The 20,304-nt window shown below is 34.3% G+C and overlaps 1 protein-coding gene across 2 annotated transcripts; it reads left to right on the forward strand.

The window, feature by feature from the left end:
- Positions 1–554: 554 nt before the first annotated feature.
- LOC131639519 (protein CTR9 homolog) lies at positions 555–19,170 on the forward strand. Of its 2 annotated transcripts, none has more exons than XM_058910006.1 (25): positions 555–711; positions 812–990; positions 1,869–1,935; positions 2,099–2,293; positions 3,354–3,454; positions 4,299–4,352; positions 5,174–5,290; positions 5,381–5,444; positions 5,554–5,768; positions 6,401–6,485; positions 7,864–7,964; positions 9,080–9,172; positions 10,458–10,526; positions 10,663–10,755; positions 10,848–11,111; positions 12,135–12,215; positions 12,644–12,802; positions 12,971–13,066; positions 13,828–13,929; positions 14,019–14,126; positions 14,230–14,454; positions 17,529–17,795; positions 17,895–17,966; positions 18,301–18,603; positions 18,776–19,170. In XM_058910006.1, the coding sequence occupies exons 2-25, from the start codon at positions 850–852 to the stop codon at positions 18,953–18,955; spliced, it is 3,252 nt and encodes a 1,083-aa protein (XP_058765989.1). In that variant the 5' UTR covers positions 555–711; positions 812–849; the 3' UTR covers positions 18,956–19,170. The 2 variants fall into 2 exon arrangements, with proteins under 2 accessions (XP_058765989.1, XP_058765990.1); XM_058910007.1 differs by having other exon boundaries at positions 578–711; positions 816–990.
- Positions 19,171–20,304: the final 1,134 nt, after the last annotated feature.

The following is a 20,304-nucleotide window of genomic DNA, read 5'->3' on the forward strand; positions in this document are numbered from 1 at the left end:
AGATCAGTTGAGATTATGATGGATGCCTTCAACAACTTTACGAAGGCCACATGATTAATGCTCAATGCTACCAAAAGTTGTATCTATTTTGGTGGAATGGAAGATACAATAAAGACATAAATCTTGCAGAAGACTTTATTCAATAAAGGATTGCTTCCATTCAAATATTTAGGTATTCTTCTAACGACGAAAAGACTTTCTATTAATCACTATATGATATTGGTTGGTAAAATTGTGGACATGGCAAAACAATAGAGTACTAAGTTATTAAGTTATGATGGTCGCCTCCAACTCTACAAAGTATTACCTTCGCAATTGCAAATTCTTAGTTACAACATCTGCCGTTACTAAAATTTGTAATTAAGAAGATCAGTACAATTTATCGTACGTTTCTATGGACAGGTGGTGCGGAACCAAGTACCAGTTATTTTGCAGTCTATTTTTTTCAATAATTTTTTGATTTTTTTAAATTTATTTGAATTCTCATGATAAACGGATGACATATCCGCGGTCTACACAAGAACCCGTGCGGAGGCCGGGTTTCCCACTAGTTAAAAATTTGTAAGATGAAGCCTAATTTTAGTTGAAGAAATACAATACTTAAAAACAAAGTGCTCTGGTTTGGGATCGAAGGCTGTGTCACTTCACCGGTGACCCCATTCAGAAAAGCTACTTCCGATAGTTCATTCATTCATTCACAGGCAAAACCCGGTGATTTTTTCCACGTTCTATTCTCTTGTAATGCGTTTCTTCCTCTTTCTTCAACCTCAGAAACCTAACGAAATTAGGGTTTCGCACTGTTCTGTTTTAGGTAGGTTGCGTTTCTAGCATTACCGGTGAATTTCTTCAATGACGTCGGTTTACATACCGGTTCAGAATTCCGAAGAGGAAGTTAGGGTTAATCTCGATCAACTTCCCAGGGATGCCTCTGATATTTTAGATATACTTAAAGCTGAGCAAGCGCCTCTGGATCTTTGGCTCATTATCGCGGTTTGTTACTCGCTTTTATTCCTTTTTCTGAGTTTCTTTTTGTATACATAGTATAATGCTCACGTTAGAATTTCTAGTTGCAGCTTATTGTGATTTGCGCTTTTTGTGCAAATGTGCTGTTATGGCAGCTTATTGTACTACTGTTTTTCTGATTCTAGTGTGATGATTTTTCACTCTCCACTTAGGGTCTGTTTTTGGATTAGCTTATTCGAGCTTATATACTGACATAATTATATAGCTTACACACCAGACATGTGAGTTTGTTTTGAAGAGTTTACAAAATCATCTTATGACATGTTCATGAGCTATTTTCAGCTTACTTCCATTAGTTTTCAAGGTAGCTTATGAAAACATCTAGTTTATACAACAACCAAGCCTTATCCCACTAAGTGGAGTCGGCTACATGAATCAACTTTTGCTATAATGTTCTATCCAGGACCATGCTTCTATCAAAATCGTTAATTACAAAATCTTTCTTAATAATTTCTCTTCCAGTCTTTCTAGGTCTTCCTCTTCTTCTAGTTGTTTGATTTCTCTCCATCTGGTTTACTCTCCTTGCCACAAAATCTATAGGTTTTCTCTCTACATACCCAAATCACTTAAGTCTATTTTCTACAAAACATCTTATAGTTTATATGAAGACAATTATGTTTTGCTATAAAAATAACTTAGAAATATTCCTTCATACATGACCTTATTCTTTCTAGAACAGCTTGCCAAGGACAAGAAAGACAATGTTCAACACATAATTTTCCTTATTTAAACACAAATGTCCATTTGCCAAATTTCCTTTTATTTGTTTGGTTTTGAATTTTGGTTATAACTATTGTCAACCTTTCTTCTCAAGTTATTTATATTTACTTGTTATGGTGCTGCAGAGGGAGTACTTTAAGCAGGGAAAAGTTGATCAGTTTCGCCAGATTTTGGAGGAAGGATCCAGTCCAGGTATACTTCCTTTACAGATTTTGGTGTGCGTGCTTTTAAGTTTTAACTTTAATTGTTTACACACTGGCTCTGGAATTGATGGGTTGGTCTATCAAGCTGTTTGTATTTGCTATTTAGTGTAATGAATCCAACAGTGTTGACTTTTTCTGGACTCTTTATGCAGAAATTGATGATTATTATGCTGATATAAGATATGAGAGGATTGCTATCTTAAATGCCCTTGGGGCTTACTATAGCTACCTTGGAAAAATAGAGACAAAGCAAAGAGAGAAGGAAGAGCATTTCATTCTGGCAACACAATATTACAATAAAGCATCAAGGATAGACATGCATGAACCCTCTACTTGGGTTGGAAAAGGTGAGTTACATTTTCTTATGTATTGTGGAATATGTGTTGGGTAGCACCTATAGTAGAAAAGATGGTGGAAAATAGACTTAGGTGGCTTGGGCATGTAGAGAGAAGATGTAGATTTTGTGGTAAGGTGAGTAGATCATATTGAAAGGAGTCAAACAGTTAATGGTAGAGAAAATCTAGAAAAATGATAAGAGAAATTATTAAGAAAGAAAGATCTCGAGATTAAAGATTTGGATAGAAGCATGACCCTGAATAGAATATTATGGCGGAAGTTGATCTATGTAGTCGACTCCACTTAGTAGGATAAGACTTGGTTGTTGTTGTTGTTGTATTTGTAGAATATGTGTAGATTTTAATATGATTTTGGGTAGGACTTGCACAATGAGCAACATAGTGCCCGCTAGATTTATCTTGGATTGGGTTATAGCAATAGCAACAACTTTAGGTATCCTGTAGACAGCCTAACTTAACTTGGAAAATCTCTCTTCTGACACAACACCTATAGAACCCATGTTTTAAAATTTGTTTTTTTCTGTGGTATTTTGAAAGAATTCCATTAGATTTCATCATTTGTTTGATCCCATGTTTAATTTTGCTTATGTATTTGTGGAATATGTATTAATACGACTGATAATAGGATTTTCACAATGAGCAACATAATTCTTTTTAGATTTATCTTGGATTGGTCAATAGCAATAGGTTTAGGCATTCAGTAGACATCCCGTTGTCAAATAGCGGTTATAGCAGCGCTTTAGGGTAGCAGAATTTGGACAAATCTGAAATCACTATTGTCCTGCATTACACTATTTAGTACAAAACATTGTCTAATAGCAGCATACAGCTTTGTTGCATAGCAAAATTTGAACAGACTGCTATTTCTGTGAACCAAGATTGACAACACTCTCACTGAGATAAATTCAGGGTGTATTCTGTTGTTTTTGTGAAAGCTAGTTGTTATATTTGTTGTTGATTTTGATGTCTTGTAAGTTAGCAGAATTTTGCTGCCAGAATGTGTCATGCACTAGTTATACTCAATAAAATTAATTCTGGTTAATTCTTACAGGTCAGCTTTTGTTAGCAAAGGGTGAAGTTGAACAGGCATCTGCTGCATTTAAGATTGTGTTAGATGGAGACCGTGACAATGTTCCGGCCCTTTTAGGCCAGGTATAGTAGTAGATAAGTCATTAAAATTTGTGTACTTACCAAAGATTTTAGCATCTGCAATTTAAAAAACCACAGTCCTCGGTGTTGAGTTGTGAAATGCTTAGAAGTTGTATTATTCTCTTTATTCAGTTATTATATGAACGAAAAAGTTTAGTGATTGAACAGACTCAACATTGATTACATGTTATTATTTCCTTATAGTATATACATCTGTGGATGATTTGCAACAAAGAATACATTATTTAATATTATTTTTGAGGTGAGAAGAAATCAAATAGAGCAAGAGGACGTCCTCTCTTTCATTCCTTTGTGAACCACTCCCATGATTTTTCACTGCCAGGAAGGTCTTGCCACTTAATTTACTCCGCTTATCCCTATACATTATTTTGTAAATCCAAAACATCCTGTTGCTTAGGTTGCTTAGGTTGTGCTGTATAGCCTTCAGAAAGAAAACATGAACGACTGGTGCACTCTGCTGTGCCCTGGCAATTTTGATCTATAGGCTAAGCGTCCTATCCTCTCCTCTATCTTGAGAATCCCATAAAATCATCTTAATCGAGCTTCATGTTAAATTAAGGTTCCCCTATCAATATTTCTCTCTGGTAATTTTCTCCAATTCTTGTTATAGCACGTTAACACTATTAAGCAACTATCTGTGTATTACCAGGTCACTACTATATTTCAAATGCGTTCGTTTCCTCTCGGGTTTTGAAAATTTCTTGTTTCCATCCATTGTGTATCTGTTTTTCTTAATATGTATTCTAAAGCCTGAAGCTAGTTTTAGGTACCTGTGTAACAAAAATGTTCTACATTTATTGTACAACCTTTAACTTTGTTTCTACAGGCATGTGTTGAGTTCAACCGTGGAAGATATTCTGATTCCCTCGAGCTGTATAAGGTTGGTAATGTAGCGCCTCTTTTACTATTAAAATGATGTACGACTAACAATTTATGTATCCGCGTGCTTATCTTATATACAACTACATCTATATATATTGAGGAATATGATCAAAATCAAATGCCAGCACTTTTAAATTAATTCAGCACTGTATCACTCACCAACTTTTATAGGATTTAATTTCTTTGAAACCATTCTAGGAATGAGTAACTTTAATGACACCATTGACATGCATGCCAAATTTTAAGTGGGCTGGACCCCATCCTATTGATTGTTCATTGTTTTCATGTGAATGACTAACAAGGGACTCTATGGATTAGATTAAAGATATGAAATTCAATGATATATATTTATTTTTTTGTGAATTTTCTTAAGCCATGCAAATTTTTTCTTTAAAAGATATGAATGTTCATTAAGGGTTCAGAAACCTCATGTATCATGCCAGGAAAATTACTTGAATTGTGACAGTTCTAACATGCTATAAACACTACCGATACTAGTTTTTTATTTCATTTCATTTTATTTCGACATGGCAACCTAAAGAGGGCATTGCAAGTGTATCCCAATTGAAAGACTAACAAGGGACTCTATGGATTAGATTAAAGATATGAAATTCAATGATAGATATTTATTTTTTTGTGAATTTTCTTAAGCCATGCAAATTTTCTCTTTAAATGATATGAATGTTCATTAAGGGTTCAGAAACCTGATGTATCATGCCAGGCAAATTACTTGAATTTTGACAGTTCTAACATGCTATAAACACTACCGATACTAGTTCTTTATTCCATTTCATTTTATTTCGACATGGCAACCTAAAGAGGGCATTGCAAGTGTATCCCAATTGCCCTGCAGCTGTTAGACTTGGCATAGGTCTATGTCGCTACAAATTGGGTCAATTTGAAAAGGCTCGGCAGGCATTTGAGCGAGTTTTGCAGGCAAGTGAATCTCTTAATGTCTAGTGGCTTAATCATTCATCATATTTGCTGGTACTGATTTGTGTTTGCTTCATGATTTATTTTTTTCAGCTTGATCCGGAAAGTGTTGAGGCTCTTGTTGCACTTGCAATAATGGACTTGCGCTCTAACGAAGGTTTGCCTTTTATGCCTTTATCATGTTCTGGTGCTTATATGTTTATGATCTATTTAGCTATATTAGCTTCTAATTTAATGGACTATATTTATACTGTGACATCTTTCAGCTGTTGGAATTAGGAAAGGAATGGTAAAAATGCAGAGGGCATTTGAGATATACCCATACTGTGCAATGGCTCTAAATTATCTTGCAAATCATTTCTTCTTCACTGGTCAACATTTTTTGGTTGAGCAACTGACTGAAACTGCATTATCTGTTACCAATCATGGTCCAACAAAGTCTCACTCTTATTACAATTTAGCACGCTCTTACCATAGCAAGGTCGGACACTTCTCTTTTTTTCCTGCTCTTTTGACATTTTGAAATTTAGCTGTGTATCTTTGGTTGATTTGACTTTGTTAGAGGTTGAAGGAGAATAAGTTACAGGGTCAAAGATTCTCTGGTCTGCCATGTTTCTCAGATGGCTTTCTTAAAAAAGTTTATGCATCTATTAGTGTGGTAGATATTTTACAATGTCCATCTTCCACCTGTTTTTCCAACTTCTATTATGCTCTCTTGTAAAATAGCTGTGTTAGTATTATCATTATCTATGTGTGCAGTGATAATTTCCTTGAGGCCAGATATTTTCCAACATGTTGGTCAATTTGACAGTTTTAGTTATTGGCAATCCCTATATCTGACGTATCTCTCATAGTTGACATATTTTATGTACTTTGATTTTAATAAACTGCTTTAAGATGCATATATTTTCAAGCCTTTTTTTGCTATCCTCTTGATGTCCTAGTGTTCTAATGTTGATTCCGAAAATGTTTATAAATCTCTATGTTTGATATAGTTTTGATACTATGAAAATTGAACCTTTGGCTTTTTAAATGGCCAATTTTTAGGAAGGTTGAAATATCCAACCTTTGGCTTAGCATTGCTGGTGGCACTAAATTTTTTCTTCATCACAGGGGGACTATGATAAAGCTGGGGTTTATTACATGGCATCTGTCAAGGAAATTAGCAAGCCCCATGAATTTGTGTTTCCTTATTATGGTCAGTTGCTGATCAAATTTTAAATTCTTCACTGTTTCTGTAACTTTATGATATGCCTGCAAATGGATTAAATTTTATTAGCTATGGAACTAATGATGCTTTAAACATTGTATGGCTTCTGTGATTAGGAGATGTACCAGACTTAATTTTAGCATTTGGTCTTAAAACATACAATTATCTTTTACTATTGCGATTTGATTAGCTCTGTTAGTGTGTTTCATTGGTATGAAAATGTATCATGATCAATGTTGTCGGGATCGCGAGGCAACTCAAATTAAATGATTCTATGATCCTATCCCCTATTTCCGTGCTGGCACTAATGGGATCAAAAGCTCGAAAGGTCGCCATTGGTTTGCGATGAAAACTGTGGGATCAAATGCCTCCCTATTCCTTGCAATTTTTGTGTAGTTTTCCGGGCTGGGTTTTGAAGTGTGATCCAATTTCAGAAAAACAATTTTTTCTTTGCTTTAGGATTATTTTGCAACCATGACCTCATTTGTAAATGCTACCACGACCCATTTTTCTTTCCTCTCCCACTGCAACTGCAACACACCTCTTCCATGCAACACCCTTTTTGAGGAATCTTCCTCTGCTTCTCGTATCTGCGACTGCAACAAGACGGGGGACAGGGCAGCACTTGTGATGTGTGAAATTCTCCATGTAGTGTCTACAGCTATGTTTTTTTCTTCTAACTGGGCCATGCAGGCCTATTCCTCATCTATCTCACTTCTTATTTTTTTATTATTTTGCTGAGGGAACTATGGTCCGAACTAAGTTTTTTCCCTCTAGTCTTTACCACTCTTCTTAATTTCTTTCTGTATCTTTGTTATCCTTTTTCACTTCTAAGTTAATGTTACTAATCACAAATATATCCTTGGTTGGATCTTGAGTTTGACAATATTGATCATGATTGTGATAGCAACTAGTACCAAAATACAAATTAACTGCAGAACCTGACTTTTATATATGGCAGAATATGTTTACAACATTCACATAATTACAATCAATATAGAGAATACATACTTCACACATAAACTAATCCAAGAAATTTGAGAGTCTTGGTCTCTCCCTCGAAGAAGTGGAAATCTTGATCTCTCCCTCCCAAAACTATTCAACAAAAAACTATTCCATAATCAGTTTCTCCTTTCCCTTCTTTATTTTTTCTAAAACAGAAACACACATAACCCATAAATGCTACGCATAACTGACATCAATAAAAATAACTACCCATTGCTATCATTAAAAGAAGGCTTACAGATTGTTACTAGTTGCTATAGCTTTTTCATTATTATGATATTAATATCATCTCAATGACATTTTCATAGGATAGGGATATCTTACCTGTTTCACTGTCTTAACTTTTTAATGCTGTTTCCAGGTTTGGGACAAGTACAAATTAAGTTGGGAGACTTTAGAAGTGCACTCTCAAACTTTGAAAAGGTTTTGGAGGTTTACCCGGATAATTGTGAGACATTGAAAGTGAGTACTAAAATTGAAAGGATAATATCTTTCACCCTTTTATATAATTTCTTAAGCGTGCTGTAACTTAAGGTGCGTGATTGAAAAATATATTTTAATCAAGTGTATTTTTGTTTGGAGAAATTGGTTTAGATTCCATAAAATGTAGAGCAATCACCGCAAATTTCATGACTATCTATATCTCCATAGTGGAAACTAATAACAGGTGGCCCAACGGATTTTGGATAAGCTCTTAAGATAGGAACCCTCGAGTTCTCGTAAACATTAAAAGAAAAAAAGTTTCTCTTTCTAATATGGAAAAAATTTGCTTGATAAAAAATATGGCAAAAAGGTTTGTTACTCTTCTCTTTCTTTTTTGCTCGGAAGTTGCCAATCTCCTTAAAAAACTTCAACTGACATGTATAATTAGATTTTATTTTTCCCTTTCGAATTACTTAATAATAAAATGAAATAATTTGAAAATAGAATAGAGTAGTTACACTCTAACAAGGTTGGGGCTAGCTCAGCCTTACTAAGCAGGTTTTGTAAGCTTGTGTTAGACCCAATTCAAATTCTTAGATGGTATCAGAGCCTATTCTAGATAAGTTGTTGGGATTCACACATAATCCACGCTTCAAGCTCTTTTGGAACCGAGCGTGAGGGTGTGTTGGAAATTCCACCTTTATTGCGGTCCGTCCCTAGCCACCTAGTTGTGGCATTTGGGTTGTCTTCATTGCAGCCTCCGACACCTTCATTGTATGGGGTGTGAATGTGTGGATTTAGTCCCCACATTGCTTAGAGATATGACCTCAATAGTGTTTATAAAGCTTGGACAGCCCTTATCTTACAAGCTGGTTTTGTAAAGTTGAGTTAGACCCAACTCAAATTCAATAAGTAATGCACATAAAAGTTTGAATACTCATGAGGGTGGAATTAGGTCCAACTCAAATTCTAAGAAACAATGTACATAGAAGTTTAAATATCCATGTTAAAGATATTAATTAGTAGACTCAATCTTGTTTATTTATGTAGCAAAAGGTTGTCAGAGCGACTGAATTATCTTTATTTTATATATGGCACTGGATGTTATTTCTCCCTTCCCCCTTATTTGTGTGTTTTTTTGTCTTTTCTTATAGGCGCTTGCGTACATATATGTTCAGCTTGGACAGACTGACAAGGGCCTTGAATTTATTAGGAAAGCTACAAAAATTGATCCCCGTGATGCCCAGGTAAAGCTTCTGATATAATTTTTTGAACTACTTTCTGCAAACATAATTTTTAAATTCTGCTAGTCTCCCAAGTGTTTTACTTATAGGCCCAAATATAACAAGTCTATAATAGAAGGAATAAAAGAGGGAGGGAGGGGGGGAGTGAGCGAGGGGACGGGTCACAAGGCTGCTATTTCAACCCTACCTTGAGGAGCTCAACGGGCCAAGAAGAGCGGGTCAGCAGGTCGATTCAAGAAGAAAAAAAGCAATTAAAAGCAGCTATAAAAATTGGAAGGAGAGAAAACAGTTAGAGGAGGGAGCAACAGAAATGATAGGTGGCAATTGAAAAATTGAGGAGAGATGGAGTCATTTCCATATAGTGGAGAGGAGGGGGGCGGGTTAAGGGCATGTGAGAATATTGGGTAGTGGTGGTAGATAAGGCTTTACCTTCGTGAGGATTGCTTCTCCAGGTGGAAAGCAGCCTAGTTATCTTAAGTTTTATTCCGTAGACTATTCAATGGTTCTGTAAGAAGCATTGCTTCCTTATTTAAAAATTTTGTGGTTCTGTAAGTTTTATTCTGTTCCAGCTTTCATTTCTATTCTAGAATTTTATTTTCTAGGTTTCTTAGTATCTGTTCTATCATGTACCATGTGTTTGTTGCTAGGCTTGTTTGATCTTCTCTGAACTATCTGCCTTGTTGTGCATAAAACATTTTTAGTTTCCAAGTTGTTATTTATGCCTTTTTATTGTAAATGGAAATTGATATTTAATATTTTTTCGTTGAAAATACAAAAATTGATATTTGAGAATAAATATTCATTGTTTTGGGATAGTTAATCTCAAGAACACCTAATAAGAAACATTTAATATTAAGGGACATAAAATTAGGCTTAATTACTCTTTTTGGGGTTTCCTTTGCGCCTCTACTTTTCATTTAATGTTGATCAAGTTTTTACTTTGAAAACATGCAATGTGGTCATACTGTCAATTGTCTTCTTTACATAAAAGGTCAATTATTTTTTTTTTGTATTTATTTATCTTGTATACGTAACTATTAGCATATTCTTGTGAATTGGAAGTATTGCAGATTGTGTCTGTTGGTGTTTGGTGAGGTGTTGTTACATTAATGTTTTGTGAACTCCTCTTTTTTCTGACATGGTTCTGTTTTAAATCTTATTAATTAATAATTGATTACTAATTGATCCAAATCTTTTCATGTCTCTAAAAGTGAAGTTTATGATGCAACCAAGATTCTTCATCGAGTTCTTTTTCATAGAATCTTAGAACTTTCTCTCTGTCTTACAGGCATTTCTTGAGCTAGGAGAATTGTTAATTTTGTCCGACACAGGAGCTGCACTAGATGCATTCAAAACTGTAAGGGGGCTAAGAACTTAACATCTGCTGTTCTTTTGTGGTTAGCAAATGTTATCCTTATGAAATTTTAGAAAACACTTAATTGTTGAATTTTCAGAATCTTTGTTGTAATTGAGATTTTGCAAACCTGGTACAGGCCCGCACTCTTTTTAAGAAGGGAGACCAGGAAGTACCAGTTGAACTACTCAATAATGTTGGTGTCCTTCAGTTTGAAAGAGGAGAATTTGAGGTTTGTACTGCTATTTCACATGCAGCATTGCTCATGTTATGGCCCCTTGCCACAGTTAAGCTCTGAAAGCTCTGATTTATTTTATTTTTCAGCTTGCTAAACAAACTTTTAAGGAAGCTCTTGGTGATGGAATTTGGCTTTCTTTCTTTAGCGAGGCAAATAAGTCTTCCATTGATGCTGCTACTTCTACTCTTCAATTCAAGGACATGCAATTATTTCACGACCTTGAAAGTAACGGTCAATTTGTTGAAGTACCATGGGATAAAGTCACAGTACTGTTTAATCTGGCCAGATTACTAGAGCAGTTAAATGAGTCTGGAACTGCAAGCTTGTTATATCGCCTAATCTTGTTCAAGGTATGACTTGAAAATTGATATGTGAGTTGTTTGAGAGGTAAACTCAGTACTTGGATTCACATTTTTTACTTTTTATGAAAATACTTGGATTCATTTTCACAAAACAAATAGTTTTATATGTTTTACTTGCTGATGTTATTATTAGTAGTACTACTATGATGTTTGAAAATTATTAAAATGTTGAATGAATAATGAAGCAAATAATTTTAATATGGTACGAGCCGTTAAAAGTTTACAGTGTTGTTAGTCCTTCATTGGGATTAACGAAAGATTTAAAAAAAATTCTTTTAGATTGTTGTAAGTTGTCAGATTATTCACTTGAAGCTTGATATGTCATCAATTCATTGTAGATCTCTTTTTAAAAGTTTTTATTTGTATCCTTGCTCTCAAGTCCTCTATTTTCCCTAACTTTTACATTCCTTTGTTTTCTTCTCTTTACCAATACAAGCAGTGCCTTCCCTGCCACCTAGCATCCCCTGCTTTTATCACAGTACCGATGAAATCTGCACCACCTATGTTGCTGGATCCCTGCAACCACCTTTTTTTTTGTTATTTCAACTTCTGTTATCATTTTCTTCATCAATTATCATGGCCAGTGCCACCTTTTCTTTAAATGATTTAAAATTAGGTCACAGCTTTCAGTCATGATAAATTAGCACATATATTTCTTACATTTTTTTAATCAAATAATCATCTAATTTTAATTTATACATATTTCTCTTAATCATACTCGATTCACTATTTGACTAGGTTTGTTTGTCCTTGCTGATTTTATTTGAAGATTTCATTTTGAATAATGTTTGTTATTGGCCTGCTCTCAATCTGAAGGATGGTATGCCTTTGTGGCTATATTATTGCTGTGCATAATCAATGTTGTTCTTCTTATGCATAGTTGTTCAATTAAAGAGTACATCTATTTGTGAAACTGTTCCGTTGGGTGATTCTTCAATTCTATTTCATGAAGTCTATATTTTTATTACATAGGGTTTGATTTATGACTGTTTTTTCTTTTTGTATCTCCAGTACCCAGACTACATTGATGCGAATCTGAGGCTAGCTGCTATTGCAAAGGCTCGGAACAACATTTTATTAAGCATTGAACTGGTTACTATTATCCTCTTGAGCTCCTTGTTTTCCTTTGTTATTGTAGATATGGTTTGCTAATATTACTGATCTGACATCCCATGTAAATAGGAATTGAATACAACTAGAATGAGAAAATATTAATATAATGAGAAAATATTAATTAGTAAATATTTCACCGCTGTAAAATAATGTGCTAAGAGGGTTTCTTTTAATCAATCCAAGATATTCAAGTTTTGTTTATAATAATAATGCTAACAGCACACTCCTTATTGGTTGAAATTCACACTAGTCTCATCAAATATATACAGGCCCACATAGTTTAGCGGGACCCAGTTAGTTTAACTATTTGAACAAAGTATGCTGGAAGTGTTTGTTAGAGAGCGTGTTGCTAGTAGTTCTCTCTTTATAAGTTTTATAACTAAACAAGTTAATGTTCTCTTTCATAGGTTAATGATGCCCTGAAGGTGAATGACAAGTGTCCTAATGCATTATCTATGCTGGGTGAGCTGGAGTTGAAAAATGATGATTGGGTTAAGGCAAAAGAAACTCTCCGGGCTGCTAGTGATGCCACTGACGGGAAGGATTCATATGCTACACTTTCTCTAGTAAGTCTACTCTTCAGTGCACATTTCACTTCATAGTTTATGTATGCTAAATCATTTTAATCCTGTTGCTACAGCATTTTGTAGAATATCAATGGAAAATACATACATCTATCATTATTTTGTTACTGTAATAATTCTTTTGTCACACTGGTTGTGGAATGAATATAGGGAAACTGGAACTACTTTGCTGCAGTTCGCAATGAAAAGAGAAATCCAAAGCTAGAAGCTACTCATTTGGAAAAGGCCAAGGAACTTTATACAAGAGTGAGCTTTCTCATTTTTCTTACTTCTATAAGAGTAAAACCACTTTTCAATGTCTGGTCCCTTCTAAGCTTTTGATCCCTAGACTTATGGATTTGGTTTAAGAAATTCATCGATCTTTGCATTTCATCAACTTGATATGCATAGAAATAGAATCTGTTTGATATACAGCATTGTGTAGTTTCTACAAAGCAGCTTATGCTCCTGGGAGAGTACAACCACTATTCTGAACTTTTATAAATGTTAAATCATTAATACTATATGTATATATAAATGCTGAAAATTAAATAATACTAAGTATTCATGATTAGTCTTAACCAAAACATAAAAGTAAATACCAAAAACATTTAGAAAACAAACAGGTTTAATCATCTAAGGCTTAAAGTAACCAAATTTGTGTATTATCTCTGTTTAAGCCAAAAGGCTGAAACATAAGGAGGTTGTTACTTGTTAACGGAATATACCATTTCTAGTTCTCCGCCTGTTTGCTTAAGCTTTTTTGTGAGATAAGTCCGGACCAAAATAAATGAATTTGTCAATTTCACTGTGTTTCTTTTCTCTATTTGGGGAAGATAGTATTTATCAACACGGTATATACTGAGTTTGTTTGTATATTCTACCTTGATTTAATACGCGTGCTTTATTTACTTTTTCCCCAAGTATTGCATATTTTATGTTGAGATATTTTCTACATCATTTAGACCCTGTCCTGACAAAAGAATTATATTATTTGACATGATCTGTTTATTTTCAAATATTTGTAGGTTATGATTCAGCATTCTTCTAATTTATATGCTGCCAATGGTGCTGCAGTTGTTTTTGCGGAAAAAGGCCATTTTGAAGTTTCAAAAGATATCTTTACACAGGTTTCTGTGATGTCAGCTTTATTTTGAGTATATAAGGCACAAACTTTTATCTGTTAGAATTAATTCAGTTTATTACTTGGATATGATAGGTTCAAGAAGCTGCCAGTGGTAGTGTTTTTGTCCAGATGCCTGACGTTTGGATAAATCTGGCTCATGTTTATTTTGCTCAGGGAAATTTTGCTTTGGCTGTCAAAATGGTGAGCTTGCCTTACTTTTATTTTGTATCCTATAATCCCTTTAAGCTCCTACTTCAGTCTTTATGACAGCAATTATATGCTGTTGACCTTGCTTAATATGCAGTATCAGAATTGCTTGCGGAAGTTTTATCATAACACAGATTCACAAATACTTCTATACTTGGCTCGTACCTATTATGAAGCCGAGCAGTGGCAAGACTGCATTAAAACTCTGCAGAGAGCCATCCATTTGGCACCCTCAAACTACACATTAAGGTTTGATGCAGGGGTTGCAATGCAAAAGTTTTCAGCATCAACCCTTCAAAAGGCAAAGAGGACTGCAGATGAGGTTGTTTTCTTTATCCAATATTTTTTAAAACTTTATCGTAATGTAGTACTACCTCATTTCCTAAATATAGGTCCCCATTAAGTAAATCACAGGAAGTAAGGGAAGTAAGAAAATTGGTTGTTGTATTAGGTTTTTTGCAATTGGTATTTCTTTTACTAGTTTATCCTTTTGGAGAGAGAATTAGTTAATGTTTTCTGTAGAGTATTTATTACAGGTTGCAGAAGTAGATATAAAATAAGGGTAATGCTAACTTGTGCCCCAAAGGCACAAGTTAAGAAACCCACATATAGAAAGTAGAAACTTTGTCTTAAAAAAAGTAATAAAAAAGTTAATTTTATATTTCATTAAAATCAGTGCACAATTTCCAAGATATTATTACTTCAATTAGTTCTTAACTTCTGCCCCTAGGGCACAAGTTAGCATTACGCATAAAATGTGGTAAAGAAATATTTAATTCAATTGCAACTTTAAAAGGGGTTTTATATAGTGTTGTCAAATATCGGTTATATCGCCGATATACCGGTTTTTCATATCGGAATTCGCCTTTCCGATACGAGATCCGATATCCCGTTTCAATTTCGCGACGCTCCGCATTTCGGCCGTTTTCTCGTATACCGGTATACCGGTTTTGAATTTCATATCAGAATTTATATTTTTCTGATTATTTTTTTAATAAGTTATATTAAAAAATTATTGAAATATTGAATGTGAAGAGGTGGAAGGTAAAAGTAGGCTACTAAGAGGTGAAGAGGTGGACAGTAATAGGTGGACAGTAATAATTAGTAATGGGTTGTGAAGAGGTAAGAGGTGAAGAGACTACACAATTTGGTGTATATCAAATATAATCAAGCCTTGCTCCGAATATACAACTATAGGGAAGAAATTGATCCAATTTCGCTTGGCGACATCGAAGACTCGTGTAATGAGTGGATGGTTGGGATGATGGATGGTGATGAAGTTGATGCTGGGAATGAAAGGGTTTTTGAGGATGAGAATGATGAGGATGCCCTTAATTGGGAAGCTGTTTATAGAGCTTCAGGTGTTGGAGAGCCTACAAGATGTACTAAACAAACAACTAAAAAGAGAAAAGCAACTCCAAACCCCAATGTTGTTGGTACTTCATCTAAAACAAAGAAGTCGGCTGGAGGTTCGTCATCTAGGAAAGGAAAAGCAACATGTGGTTGAAGAGCAAGAACCTGTTTTTGTAGAATCAAAAGAAGAATTTGAGGATATTATTTCAGATGATTCAATTGAAGAAGCTGAAGGATATGCCTCACTATTGGAAAATGAGCACAATGATTATGTTGGGGAATAATTAGACCTTTATCACTAGTTATGCTTAGAAGAACTATTAGTTATTACTTATTTTAAAGTTTGAACTATTTAATTTTAAGTTTTAAGTCATTTCGATTTTGAAGTTTGACCTACTTGGTTGTTAGAACTTGACATTTTCAGTTTAATCTTAAGTAAACTTATTTAAAAATTGTTTATGTTATTAGCTTTTATATGTGTTTCATGTTTTATTTTATATATAATTATTAATTTTAATCGCCTTTGTGGTTTCCGCTATTTGCCCGTTACGATATCTGATATTTCTCGTATCGGATTTTTGGTGATCCGATATTTTCCGCGATCCGATATTAACACTTTTATAAAAAGGAACGGAGAAAAAACTCTAGAGGGTCTTAGTTTTAGGGATGGAGGTAGTATATCATAAGAATTTATGTGAAGTCTCCTGTAATTTCAGCAGTGTTATTTGATGTAGAAGTAGAATTCTAGTCCTTATTTAATTAAATAAACAGATCATAAAAAATATGAAAACCAATTCTAAGAGTTAATCTAAAATCCTCTAAAATTTAAATAACCAAGATGTTATAAAATATTCTTCATATGTTTTATTCTTAGTATCTTACACACCCTTCATTCTGATGATTATCAAAGGGAAACTCAATAAACTAACTATACTGATAGGTAAGGAAAGTTTAACTTTCTCACTAATCTTTTGTATTTTCATGGGTTAGGATAAGGCTCCTCTTGTATCGGTAGAGGTTTCAAATTTGGTTTAGTAACTTAGTAGGAGTATCAACAAATTTATAGTCAAACATCCCTTTGTATTGCATGATATGAAGGGAATATTACTTTTGAAAAATGGAATTTTTATCTTTGATTAAAGCACCTCAGACCCAACTCCCAAGGAAATAGCGAAACCGAGTTAAGCCATTGGCTTGGAAATGTGTGCAACAAATGTTGCTTCTTGTCGCAAAGACACATCATCTTTATACACAGCGAGATAAATATGTTGATTCAATGGCAAGCATCTGAAGAAAAGACATAACAGTCTACCTCAAAAGGAATCATACAGAATAAGACCTCCCTTGATTAGCCAGAAGTTTCACATTTAGGTTGATAGGAGTATCAACAAATTTATGTCCAAGCATTTTCTTATCTCTCTTGCAGGATATTCAAAAACAACGATCAATCATATATTTCTTTTCAAAAGTAACAGTACTCATCTTTGATTAGGTCACCTCAATCCCAAGAATTTAGTGCAATGGACATCACTAGTTGGTTTCGAAGTGTTTGAACAAATCCTTCTTCGTGTCTTAAATGCCTTCTGATTGTTCCTAATCATGTAAGGGTTTTTGTAACCTGTGTAAAAGACTAGTCTCCCCTTGAGCAACAAAGCTAGGTGATTATAGAGATTTGTCTCGAATCTATCCATCCCGCCATGTTTTCTCATTGAGATTTGTGGAACATATTCTGATATGTTTCCTATCTTTGGATAGAGTACAAACACTAATTTTTTTATACAGACTATTCAAAACCTAACGGGCATTATTAAGGGGCCGAATACAATTATTACAAATAATCATAAAATATGCTCTTTATACAACAAGATTGATTAAGCTGTGAAGTTATTATGGCTTGTTTTGTAGTGGATAGTTCTTCTGTCGTACATTTGTTTATTGTCGAGTCCCTCTCTACCTTTTTTTTTTTTTAAAATAGCAAACTAATCTAATGCAGGACCTAGTTTGATCACTACTTTCTAACCTATATTGATTTATTAATGTTAGGTGAGAGCAACGGTTGCAGGGCTGCAAAATGCTGTTCGTATATTTAGTCAGTTGTCTGCTGCTTCCAACCTACATATCCATGGATTTGATGAGAAGAAGATTGACACTCATGTTGGATACTGCAGCCACTTACTTTCGGCTGCAAAAGTTCATCTTGAAGCAGCTGAGCGTGAGGAACAACAAATACGCCAGAGACAGGAAGTTGCTCGTCAGGTTGCTTTGGCTGAGGAAGCCAGGCGCAAGGCTGAAGAGCAAAGGAAAATTCAGGTATATTTTTCTTAATTTCTCGGTATCTGCTACATCACCTTAGTTGAGATCTAAAGCTCTGCTTATAAATTGCTTTATTTTTATTTTAATTTGAAATAGATGGAAAGAAGAAAGCATGAGGACGAGCTAAAACAAGTGCAAAAACAGGAGGAACATTTTAATCGTGTTAAGGTAAGAAGAGTTCATTTGTGGTCTTTCGAAAGTTACTTGGAGTTAATATATCGATGTTGAGAGTCCGGCAATGAATAAGAAGTGACTTGGAAATGAATTATGTTTTGAGATATCCCTCCCCTTTATAATGACATACACTATGAGGGGAGTTAATTCTGCTCCCTTATAGTGGCACATACAATACTCTAATTAAAGAAGTACTTCTCCTTTCAAATGAAATAATATGCATATCATAGAATGTCCTTTGTGAATTCTGCTCCTTTGTCGTACATTTTATCCAAAACAAAAAATCAACTATGCTTTGGAAACTCTAAGTTTCTGTTTGCATTTCTAGGAACAATGGAAGAGCAGCACACACTCAAAACGGAGGGATAGGTCAGATGACGAAGATGGTGGGACCGGTGAGAAAAAGAGAAGAAAAGGTGGAAAGAGGAGGAAGAAGGATAAGCACTCGAAATCACGAAATGACACAGAAGAAGCAGAGGCTGATATGATGGATGAACAGGAAGTGGAGGATGAAGATGCTGACATGAATTCCAGAGAGGAACCTCAAACCATGAATGATGATACTGAGGAAAATCCCCACGGTCTTCTTGCAGCAGCTGGACTTGAGGATTCTGATGCAGAAGATGAGCCGGTAACTTATTGTTTAATTGGAATTTTGACTTTTAAAATCTTGTTACCGACACACTATCCCTTGGTTCTTCCTATAATTCAGCTTGCTATTTAGTATTGGGCAACAACCATAACTTCAATTTTTGGTCAGTTTTTGGCTGGTTGAAATAATTCTCTTCTTATTTTTGTTCAAGGCTGGACCTTCCTCAACCGTTAGCAGACGGAGGCAGGCACTATCAGAATCGGATGACGATGAACCAATAATTAAGCAATCAAGTCCTGTAAGAGAAAATTCTGTTGATATGCAGGAGAGTGATGGAGAAATTAGGGACGAGAAGACATATGGTGATGAAGCCAGTGATGAGGAGAAATAATTTTGAACTTTTTATCCCAGTGTAATACATCTATCTATTTATGTCAAATGATTTCTTCTAGATAACATTTTCACATTTTTGTGATTCTTCTTGGTTGACAATATTATGTATATACATACTAGAAAAGGCTTCATTTAGTACGGCTAACTATTTTTTCATATAGATCTGGCTTTATTTTCATGTCCAAATGTAATGTAAAGTAACATTTTAGCCCATTAACATTTCCTTATTTATCCTATAAATTTATAACTAACGAGTATTAATTATCAAGTTGGTTTCCATATAATTTAACTAAAATAGAGGCTTACATTTAACTCAAAGATTGTGAATGTCTAGTCCTACCTCTATTAAGCACTTTGTAAAATAGGTACTGTATTCTATTATGGTGCCAGAAAAACAGGTTCCTTTAGATATGAATGTTCTTTTTAAGCGCTTTCTTTCCCATCATTTGCGATTTTTTTTCTCTTACAATCCTTTCTTCCCCCACACCAAATTCCCACCTTATCACACTTTCCCTCATTATTCTGCCAATTGCTTTGATGTGGCTCCCCTTTTTCCTTTATTTTTTTAGTCGTAACTATTTATATATTTTATTATTTAATTGTGATTACATATATATTTTTAATAAATTAAATAAATACTAGATAGTTATTTAAGATAAATTTTATTTGATTGTAATTACATATATTTGATTTAATTTGTCATTACATATAAATTATATTAAATAATTGTAATTACACCAAAAAAGTTTCTGCATAATTTTTATTCTATAAGAACAGGAATGCAATAGCTAATGACGGCTGCACAAATTTTCTTATTATAGGATTGCTAATTGTATTAGTGTGCTTATGTGACGAATTTTATATTTAGAGGTCTTTTGTCAATATTTTTTTTTTGTACATTTTATGAAGATTACTTACAAAGAGATGACAAAATAGTTAAAGTAAGTAAATGCTAATAAATACATAAGATATAGTTTAACATATAAAAATTTATTCACATTAAAAGCCTTTATAAAGAGTTAATATAATTAACTTAAGAAAATGACAAAAGAGGATAAAATGCCAGATGAACAAGTGTGGTGGTTCTATGCGTTATGTCACTTGTCTCATCCACACAATCTCTTGCAAGTGTCACCATTGGCTGTGGGATCGGGTCCGAGGGCGTGGGCATAAAGGCGCTAGTGATGGTTTGTAGGCGGCACGCATTGGAGCAATCAGGCTATTCACGGTGTAAATGAGGCGGTGCCAGCATTGCTCTGACGGCCTTCGGTCGACTTATTACCGTTGTTCTTATTTTGGTCGCTGCTTGTGTTTTGAATTCGAAAAATGACAATACTTCATGAAATG

The sequence above is a fragment of the Vicia villosa genome, unplaced genomic scaffold, assembly GCF_029867415.1.
Source record: "Vicia villosa cultivar HV-30 ecotype Madison, WI unplaced genomic scaffold, Vvil1.0 ctg.002679F_1_1, whole genome shotgun sequence".
In the NCBI taxonomy this organism is placed as follows: domain Eukaryota; kingdom Viridiplantae; phylum Streptophyta; class Magnoliopsida; order Fabales; family Fabaceae; genus Vicia; species Vicia villosa.